At 41.1% G+C, this 10,403-nt stretch overlaps 1 protein-coding gene across 1 annotated transcript; it reads right to left on the reverse strand.

The window, feature by feature from the left end:
• Positions 1–336: 336 nt before the first annotated feature.
• On the reverse strand, positions 337–10,182 carry LOC140952406 (uncharacterized). Its single transcript, XM_073401835.1, has 5 exons — positions 10,035–10,182; positions 6,318–6,363; positions 2,458–2,571; positions 1,039–1,176; positions 337–558 (listed from the first exon to the last, which is right to left on the reverse strand). Exons 1-5 carry the CDS (start codon positions 10,131–10,133, stop codon positions 539–541), a joined length of 417 nt encoding a protein of 138 aa, XP_073257936.1. The 5' UTR covers positions 10,134–10,182; the 3' UTR covers positions 337–538.
• Between the last annotated feature and the right edge of the window lie 221 nt (positions 10,183–10,403).

Raw genomic sequence — 10,403 nt, forward strand, 5'->3', positions numbered from 1 at the left:
TTCTTTTTGTTTTCCTGGACTGCGATAGAGTCTTTTAAAATTCAGCTCAAGAAAAGTTTGCCACCAACATTTGACAAATTGAACGAGTTGGAATATAAGCGCGATAAAGTTTGAAGCAGCGCAAAATTCACTTAATAATTCAATTGACGTTTTCGTGGCCGTCGCTGCCTTTATTGCTTTATAAGCTCCCTATTAAAACAACCAGTCATTTTCTTTGAGATATGATAATAAAGTAACGGTGAAGAGAAAATGTCCGTTCGTGAAAGCTCTCTTCATCATTTATATGGCATGCTTGAGACGTTTTAAAACAATATTGAACGCTACGTTCTATTCTTGGTAGCGATTTCGTGTTTGGCGAGATGGTTTGGTAGCTTGCGAACACAAACCTATTTCTGGTAGTATAGAAGCGACGACCTGTGTCTGTGTTCGCAGACTAAATGGTTTGGTGGTGTGGTGACGAGCTAGACAAACTATAAAACGTTGACATTTGAATTGAAATACTGATTACTGATTGACAGTCCCAGTGTCCTTGAGTGATCTACCACGGGATAACGACGTCTGAAAAATGGACAAATATTTTCTCAGAAGAAATTACTACAGCACACAAAACTAAATCATACAATTTATCAACACTTGTTGTGCGAGGGTGGAAAAATGTAGAAGTAAAGAAACTTGGAAAATTTAAATTGAACTAAATTAATGTAATAAAATGAATATATTTACTTAACTGCCGACTCAGTACGAACACACTCCCCTCAAATAATCTTTAACAACTAGAAATAAAAATTAAGTTTAATTCTATAATCAATCCCAACTGGCGACTGCCTTTTTGCAAAGCTGGTCGAGGGTTAGGACGTGGGTGCTATGAAAAATCTAGCTGGTGGTCAAAACGGGGAATCAAACCTCGCATCTCCGAAATGCGCGCTTTTCACGCACTGACCACTCTACTACAATGCCTCCATAACTTGATTAAAATCCCATGAAATCAAAAACATAAACAAAAAAGATGGTGGCTAGTAATAAACATCACCAGCTTACCCTCTATCCGGCAGGAGTTACAGCAAAATTGAAGCATAAAGGCGGGGTTTTTGTAGCACTCGTCCTGTATTGCCCAACGATAACAATCATGAACGGAAGATTTGTCATGGCAACTGAAATATTTAACCTGCAGCAATGCTGTGGTGACAGAAAAGGATCTATATTAGTATAGAATTACAATTTAGACCTTTTGGCCCAAGATAAATCGTTGATTTCCGGGAAGAGTCTCGATGTTTCTAGGAACGACAATTTCCACGAAAACAGAATCAAACAAACAACAATTTCTAACACATTCAGTTGTAGTCCCTGTTTACCCTGGGTACCAGAGACTTTTCATGCGCGGTTTCTGGTTTCGGTCAAGTCTTTATGGTGACCCTGGTGTCGTCGGCCTACGACCGACACCGAAGCATCCAGCCGGCAAGCGAGAAAAACACCTGTGGTACCAAGGGGAACCCTTCTGAAACACTGTTGCCAAAAAATTCCGCCCTCGAGGGATGCAATAGGCCATCTCCAAGTTAAAAGATAAAAAAAAAGGAGAGGAATGAGAGAGACTCAAACTAAGTTCCATTTACAAGGAATCCGTAATCCAGCTTTCAGAAGCCGGAATTCACTACGTGGAATTCAGAATCCAAGACTGTCTTGGATTACCTTTTTTATTAGGGTGATATCGCGTTTATTAACGTTTAGAAACAAGAAAAAGTAGTCTAATCATTTTGGTATCTACCTGTTAAATCCTGGGTCGTCTTCGTGAGTCTTAACCTATTTTTTTGACTGACATCTTCCGAATAATGTTTTTGAAAAAATCTCGGAATCTCACGAAGAACGAACATTCTAGTCTCACACGCAGCCGTTCTTTGTGTAGTCACGAAATGCCTCTGTCGTTTGAAGGGAGGAGAGTTGCGTGAATGCACAAACTTAGGAACTAGGAACTAAGAACTAGGCGTCACATATGGAAGGATTCAACATTTATACTGAGAAGCTATAAAGTAAAATCTCGCGATTAAGAGCCTGCAGTGGGTTTTTCCAAGTTAGCCTAAACAGGCTCTTATATAAAATGGTCTTTAGCACATTAGTTTAGGCTGTTTAGGTTCTTATTCTGAAGAAAATAACAATACAATATAGCTAATTATAAGAACATAACATTGGCATTTACATTGCAGTTGGAGTGATGAGCGATGCACTTATGTCTCCAAAGAGGATTCTGAATGTTACATGAATGTTTACTTATCTTATTTGCCCAAGTCTACAGAATTTTTTCATAGATTTTAGAAACTTTATAAGAACCTCTTTTAAATTTTAGGCTAAACAGGTTCTTATATAGAGAGGGATTAACTGGCAAATTTTAGCCTAACAGGTTCTTAAAATCCAGGTTCTTAGTTGCGGGGTTTTACTGCATTCCATTTTCAGGTATACATATACTTTTCATGTGGTTGCACCAAACACAGCAGGTTCTCTGCAAGTTTGGATTGTTATGACATTGGCCAGTGAGCGCCCAGTAGCTACAAGACGGCGATTGGTCGTAACAACCTGAATCTGAAAGAGAAATAACATGAAACAGTTTTAGAGAGTTTGCAGCTTCTCTGGAACCTTCTAAGTCTGGACTGTCCGCGATCTCGCCGCCCTTCGTACACACTCTGATCTTCTTGCGTTCTGAGTTGACACTCGTGCCCAGTTTGCACATTTGCGCGTTTATCGAGGACTAGAAATTATCCGTTCCCAGTGAAAACTTAGGAAAATTGACTAGCAGTAGTTGTTGGCTAGGAAGTGAAGGCGAAACCGCTTTCATATCAATGTGAATGCCCTTTTGTTATAAAAGTGTCAACAAAAGGAATCACTACGGATCATTAAAATTGGATTGAACAACACAGTAAACAAGACTCATGTTTAATTCAACGATATTATTCGCAGTTGCTTAGATACAACAAGAACGCGCGTATAGCGGCATACACGTCTCGCCTGCTTGAAGATTAGATCGAGAAATGAGGAGGCGATTAATTCTACAAGAAACATTATTTATTCGCTAAAGGTTTTTTACTTCCTACTTTATCGACGTCGATACTTTTTATACGCGTGTTAGCGACGATCAAAAATACCTCTGCGGTAGCAGCCTATACGCGTGTATAAATGCACGAAAATTCAAGGGCCTCGATTCCAGAGAAATTACATCATTGCCAGATATCGAAAAAGCGATTTACAGGGCACGTCATTTTAATCGCCGAAAATAAATCGCATGCTCATCACGAGACTCATTTGCATACAATGAAAGTTTACAACACTCGACCATCGCAATTTTCCAAATTAAGATTCTTATTTTTTTCCGACCACTCAGTAGTGTTCACTTACTCCAAACTGTCAAAGTAATCAACGCTTTCAAGCGATAGAATTCGTGGACCGACACCTTTCGGAAAAGCTCTAAATTTAACCTTTCCTAAGCTTTCTTCCCAAAACATGCGTGGCTCCGATCACGCAACGATTCTTAGTCCCAGCAGGGCGGATAAATGTTGGGCGGTGAAACGAGCGCGTCCGAGCAAAAAGGTGTGATGCAGTGGACTGGGACTCTGCTTACAAATGTGGCTTGTTTTCGACTTCGGTCAGGGCTTGCGATGTGTGCATTAGACACTGCCGCTGTAACTGAATTATGGCGGCTTGATTTGTTTTCTTGCACTTCTTCCTCGTTCCTTTGTGCTGGTACGCTGTCTCCGAGAGGCAAATGTTGCTATTTTTTGCGGGAGGTTTAGTTGGAGTAGACAAACATCTCTTTCAAAGGGTTTCTTTCACTACTTCCATGACTCTACCACTGAATTATATTTTCGTTCTGCTACTCGCCAATGTCGATGTTATTCCAAAACAAAAACAACTAAGTACCGTCTAAAACACGAAGGAAAATCTCATCCATGTCATCCATGGCAAAACTAAAAGACAGCAGATGGTGTTTCATAACTAGATGACGTGCATTTATAAATGCGTGCAGCTCGTGCAAGGTGAAATTATGCTAATTTTAATCACCATCATCCTTCTTTTCAATTTTGAAAAAAACATCTCATACGTCTTTTTGTTTCTTCGAAACTTCAAAATTAGTTTACCCTCAGATTTTATTGTTTACCTTGTTTTGTTTTAGAGAGAAAAACGGAGAAAAAACCTTACGGCTAACCTCAATAAATTTTGTTTACATGCGGTTGCCGGACTTGCAACGCATTGCGCGAATCGCCATGGCGCGTTGCACCCGAGAAGCAAAGTTTGAAGAAGTACAACGCCACTATATCAAAATATATCAATCTAATTTTTTGTTATGTTTTATAAAATTTATCCCCCTTTAACATATGTAAAAATTGAGGTTAAGAAGTGTTAAGCTTTTGCAAACGAAACGGCGAAAGACGATTAGGTGATATTTAGTGGAAGGAGGAGGTATTCAACACTTTCAAATTAAACTCAAATTTTGGCATTATAAAACCAACAAGTTTGACTTATAGACGTACAGACACAAACATATGAAACTCCTTATTGATATTGTTATGAAACGAATTTAACTATTTAACATTGTAGCCTGAAATTACAGAAAGAAAATAGGATTTCCGGTTTGCAAAAAGGAAAATTTCGCCGGCCTTCAAGCGCACCGGAAGCGCGGAAAGAGCGCTCGTGCCAGTCCTACTCCGCATCACACATTAAATGAAGAGCGGAGCGCTCGTTTCACCGCCCAACATTTATCCGCCCTGGTCCCAGTTTCCACGGTCTCCGCAAGGAACGCCTGGCACGATGACCTGCCTTTTGTGTCCCAAAAATTCCGGGGAGGGGACTTGCAGAAAAAATGGGATGGGGTGTGCGGCACGCTTCTTGAAACCCTTACCCTATTTCAGACCAAAATCTGTGATTTTCCCTACCCTATTTCAGACCTGACCAAAAATTTGATACCCTATTTCAGACCTGAAGCCCTGGAGCCCGGCGCGTGACCCGAGCGCGAGACAAGCTGTTACGGCACGTACACGGTAGTTAGCGTAAACATGAAAAGGGAAGTGGTCTTATTGCCAAATGATGAAGAAGTAGCTAATTCTTTTAAAAAACATACCCAATTCAAGACTAGAGTGCACAAACCATACCCTATTTCAGACCAAAATGGTCGACATTGATGCCCTATTTCAGATCGACCAAAACAGCTAAAAAAAAGCTTACCCTTTGGCGCGGCACATACCTATATAGCCTATATAAGGGACTACCCCCGGAGGCGAAAAACGCGTTGCAGATTATGAGTCTCGCTTAGCCTGCGAATGGTAAGGAACGAGAGGCGGCTGTATTCGCTGGCAGAGATTCATTAAAACAGTAATGCGTGACACAAGTAATACGCGTATAAGGTCATGCACGAAGTCTTATTAGTCAATCGAATATTCAATCCGTGTTCAATGACCAAAGGCCGTTGATATGAAATAGAATAATTACCACTGGAGTTGAAAGCTTACTATTAGAGAGATTAAGATTCGCGTTTACCGCAAACGGCAAAGGTCAGACTCAAGTTGAGAATTTCTCAGAATCAAATTAAGCAGGTAAAAAAACAGTCCTGTACGATTCCTCTGGTTACAACTGGCATAAAACTGACTTATTTTTGAGTAGAAGCAATAAAGAGTAAACGGAAAATAAGGGGAAAACTTGGTCATGTGGTACAAATTCACGTTTGCTGTTTGGCGTAAACGTGAATCTCTGTGGAAGCTTTCGGATGACAAGCGACGTAACATGCTTGGAAAAGTGTAAAAAAAAACCATGCACTGTAATGAAACCTGAATAAACTTAACTTACATCGATTTCTAGACTTTGTTAACACTGGTATATTACCGAAAACTTGTCCCCCACTAAGATGAGATCAGGCTTTACTTTTATTGTCCTACGTGAATAGATTCCAGGCAGGCACGGCGAATCGAAAAGTCTCCCATTTAGTACAGTACTTGTGTACCTGAATAACGTGTTCTTGCGAATCGAATGTAATAATGATTGTTGCATCACTTGCATGTGTATTCACGTGATTATCGTGACATCAGACGGACCTTAAACTCACATACTATACGGACACTCCAAGAATATGTACAGATTCGGGAAAAATCTCGGTCTACAGTTTATAGAGTGCCGCTGACCAAGAATAGGCTGCGGGCTCCTTTTGTCGCCCGTAATAATTTTGATGAAGTAATTTCAACTATACCGGGACTATAAGAACAATGACAAGGACCTTACCTAACCTGTATTCACTTAAATACACAGAACTCTACATTTAGGCGGAAACACTTAATAAAACTGACCTTCCGAGATAGCCCTCTTTGGAATGGAGTCCTCCTCCAAGTCAACCTAAGAGTGTAATAAAAGTTAGACTGAGATCATTATCCGGGTGGTACTCAATAAAGTTTTATAGGGGGAGGCCCCGTCCCAAGGTTCAACCCCTTGTCCTTTTATGTACCTTTTTTTTTTTTAAAAAAAAGATACCCCCTTCGTATACCGTTCTGTTGACAAATGGTACCCCTTTCACATATCTACAATGTTGTTTAAAACTTTGCATCGCTTTTAACTGCTACAAATAGACTGTCTTTTAAATATGAATAGACCACAAACCAGAAGGTTTTCTCGACTTTTATCTTAGCCTTTTTGAGCTTTTTTGCAGACAGATTTCCCTACCCTTTCATATACTTCAATTAAGGAAATCCGGCCTTACCCTTTCACTCAGACCCGAAGCCTGAAAAAGGTACCCTTATTGAGCGGAGCATCCTCGTATGGGCCATTATAGGGAGTATCCCTCCACTCTTACTCAGAACTGTTTTTAATTATTATCTGATGGCATCTAACGTTACCAAGGTAACATAATTAACACGTGCAATATGAAAGGAGCGTGAAGCTATGACGTGACATGTCACGTACCCTTGCGTTAAATCATAGTGTTAATTATTTCACCCTATGTAAGGGAATCCGATTCCAGAATCTGGGAAATTTTTGCTTGTATGAATCCGGACTGCGGGAAAAATTTGTTTTAGAATCCGGAATCCTGGGCTTTGGAATCCGGAATACCGCTCAAGGAATCCGGAAACCTACTGACAATTGGAATCCAAAATCCAAATGTATCACCTACTCAATTGTAGACCTTCTTGATAATTTGCCGGGGGCAAACGTCGAATCTTACTCTAATTTAATTCGTTGAACCTATTAATTTTCAAATAGGCGCATGAACGGTTCGACGTTTGCAGCAATTAAGTTCGACTCAATTTAATTGGCTCGACCCCAGCATATGTTCGACTTGCCAAGTCGGATGATGAGACAGTGGTTCGGCGTTTCAGGAAACGCCGTTCTAAACACGCGCTGAACTCGAAAAAATGTATCCTACCCTGCCCCCTCACAGTGTGAGCCTCGCCCGTCCCCAGGTGTTCTTGGAGGAGAGGTTACCATACCATGCCGTGTGGCTTCAGAACGACATTTGCACTCGTGAGATTAGGAATATAAGTATGCAAAACACAGCTAAAGTCACTGAATCCCGAGGGGTCTAGCTGATCATTCAAACAAACTGTTAGAGAATGCAGTGAATATTACAAACTCTATGAGTTAAAAAGCGTTTACTTAATACTGTGTTACGACATGAGACTGCTCAGTACTCACATTGCTGGAAAGTTTTATTATGGCACCAAGAAGAAGTACCTTACCAATACCGACACTAGAGTTGGGTAAAATAAATAAATCACCAGTGCCTCTTTTGTTCTATTAACTGAAAATGTGGAATCACAGGAAATGGGGATACTGAGACCCTAAATTTAAAACCTTAGATTCCCAGAGTTCGGAGCGCCTTCGGTGCTCTAACTTTTCTTCTTGTAAGTACAACTTAGTCAAAATTTCACACTATGCCTCTGTACAGTATTACTAAAAATAGCACAAAATGGCGGGAAAATCAAATTTCAGAAATATTACATTCCCCGCTAAGTCCCAGGGGTCGGGGGGCAGTGGTTTCAACTGACTGGTGCATAACAACTGTGCACACCTCTTGTAGCTTGTTGTCCGTCTTCTCTTGTTCGAGACGCCATATTAGAATTTACCCAGGCTGCCCAAGGTAAAGGACGGACCATTAGAAAACTTATGGAGGTGGGGAGGGAGGGGGGGGGGGGGGGCGCTGACCAAGTACAAAAAAATATTCGCGCAAGGGAAAATTAAATGAAAAAAAATTCATGCACGCCAATTAACCCTGAAAATATTCATGCTATGGCCATGCTATGATATTTCTGAAGAACAAAAAAACCGGCCAGTGGATGCTGGGTGGGGGCCTGTTTAAAATCGTGGGATACTTAAAAGAAATGTGATTTGACGTTGACCAACACCAACCTTAACACCTGAAGTAAAAAATAACTGATAAACACCGAACAAAAAAGATTCATACAAGGAATTTGATAACGAAAAAAAATTCATGCGGCTCGAAACTGGGTTGGATATTTTTGTACCCAAGTCTTGCTGAATCCGTTCGGCCGGCGTCACACAACTCTTCCCATCCTCGGAGACCCAGGGGCAGATAGTGGGGGCGAGGGAAAGTCTAAACGGGCGGAAAAATATGGCACGAAGAAAAGTAAAGAGCGGCGAGAAGAGCCCCTGGGGACAATGTCTTACCAGACCAGTTCCAAACGGTCGCCGCCGTTCTGCCTTCTGATTGGGCAGAAAAACACAAAAGTTTTCTGGCACCATCAGAAGTCAGAACGGCGGCGACCGTTGGGAACTGGTCTGGTAAGACATTGTCCCCAGGGGCTCTTCTCGCCGCTCTTTACTTTTCTTCGTGCCATATTTTTCCGCCCGTTTAGACTTTCCCTCGCCCCCACTATCTGCCCCTGGGTCTCCGAGGATGAACTCTTCCCGTCTCTACGTCTTCTTAAAAGCATAGTTAGCTACTAACGATGTTTAAAGCTCACGCAAATCGCACTTTACGAACAGCTCGTTATTACGGACAGTTTTCTTTGTCCCTGGGGAAAGCCTTCACATTTTTTCTAAATTCGACCCGCTTAATACGGACAACAGACAGCTATTCTTTGCCCAATCAACAGATATTCTTAGAAAGCCAATTCCGCTAACTGAATTTAATATCATGACCCACTTAATACTACACCGTGAACAGTCTCTTATTTTTCTTTTGAGACCGGGTAGAATGCGAGCACGAGAAACGAGAGCGGTGCCCCAATCTTTCTTCCTTTTTTGACATTAATTTGCATTATTTTAATTTCACCTTTTCGCTCGCAGCACGTGGCTGTGAGGAAAGAAGGACGACCGCTCGCGGCCTATCCTAGTACGGACACCGCGTGCCAAAACACTGGGACACTTTCTATCGCGCCTTCAGTGTCCGTTTTAATGGGGTTTCACTGTAATTCGATATCGCATATCCATTAACTTCCCTCACGAGTTCCAACCATAGCGGGTTGCATCTCAACATCACACCTTGAAAATTGATTTGGAATGGGAAGATACTTGTAGCATTTTACACCCGAGCACTCAGATATAAGAGTAGCCAAGCTGAAGCGTGTTATATATGTCAGGAAATCCTTCGGAATTACGCCTCTAGAACTGCTTTTCTGTGGCCATGAAACTCAAAAATAATAAAAAATAACATATTAGGGCTTGACTCGCGGTTGGCTCGTGCTTGACTCATGGCTCGTGATAGACTTGGACTCGCGTTTGCTCGAACGTGAAACGACCAAACTCATTAAACAGCGTAGGAATTTTTAAAACACATTTAAAGTGAAAGGTTTTTTCAAAAACTCACGATTTTGGAGAAAGTTCTCTTTGTAGCATCCAGAATTTTTCTAAAGCAGCTTTACGCAAAGATCGTACCGTAAAAGAGAATTTTACACCAGTTTTACGCTACCATTTCGCTCATTTAAATTTCCTTTTTCGTGCTGTGTTGGGCCTTACGTGGGTGAACGTCAACTTTGAAATTAAAGTTGGATTAAACAAAAGTTAACCGGCAACTCAGTATAGTTTAAGTATGCTTGTGACGGCAGCTTTACCTGACGAACAGATTGCTTTGGCGGCTGTGTATTTAGTGGACTTTCCCAGGAAAATGCGACCAACAGACTCAACAAGACAAACTCGTAGGACGCCTTCATAATGACTACCTTTTGCAAAGATTACTGGTGAATAGAATTGGACGGAACCAGTGCATTCTTTAAAAATAAAAAAAAACCTGTTTTAAGGGGTTAAAACCGGTTTCCAATGTTGCGTTCGTTTTCTCGGACCTTGACCCGTTAGGAAATTACAGGGATAAAACCGCAATTTTTTTCGTATTCAACTGATTTACACTACCATGATGACCGCAGGGAGCCCATACTATCTGTTTGTGAACCGATTGTTTTTTTTGTTGTTGTTGTTGTTGTTAT

This window comes from Porites lutea, chromosome 11 (assembly GCF_958299795.1).
Source record: "Porites lutea chromosome 11, jaPorLute2.1, whole genome shotgun sequence".
In the NCBI taxonomy this organism is placed as follows: Eukaryota; Metazoa; Cnidaria; class Anthozoa; order Scleractinia; family Poritidae; genus Porites; species Porites lutea.

Coding starts and splice junctions, on each gene's coding strand:
- LOC140952406 (XM_073401835.1), bottom strand. CDS start 10,133: ATGAAGGCGTCCTACGAGTTTGTCTTGTTGAGTCTGTTGGTCGCATTT. Junction 6,364..10,034: donor CAAAGCAATCTGTTCGTCAG/GTAAAGCTGCCG, acceptor TTACACTCTTAG/GTTGACTTGGAGGAGGACTC. Junction 559..1,038: donor TAACTCCTGCCGGATAGAGG/GTAAGCTGGTGA, acceptor TCCATTTTTCAG/ACGTCGTTATCCCGTGGTAG.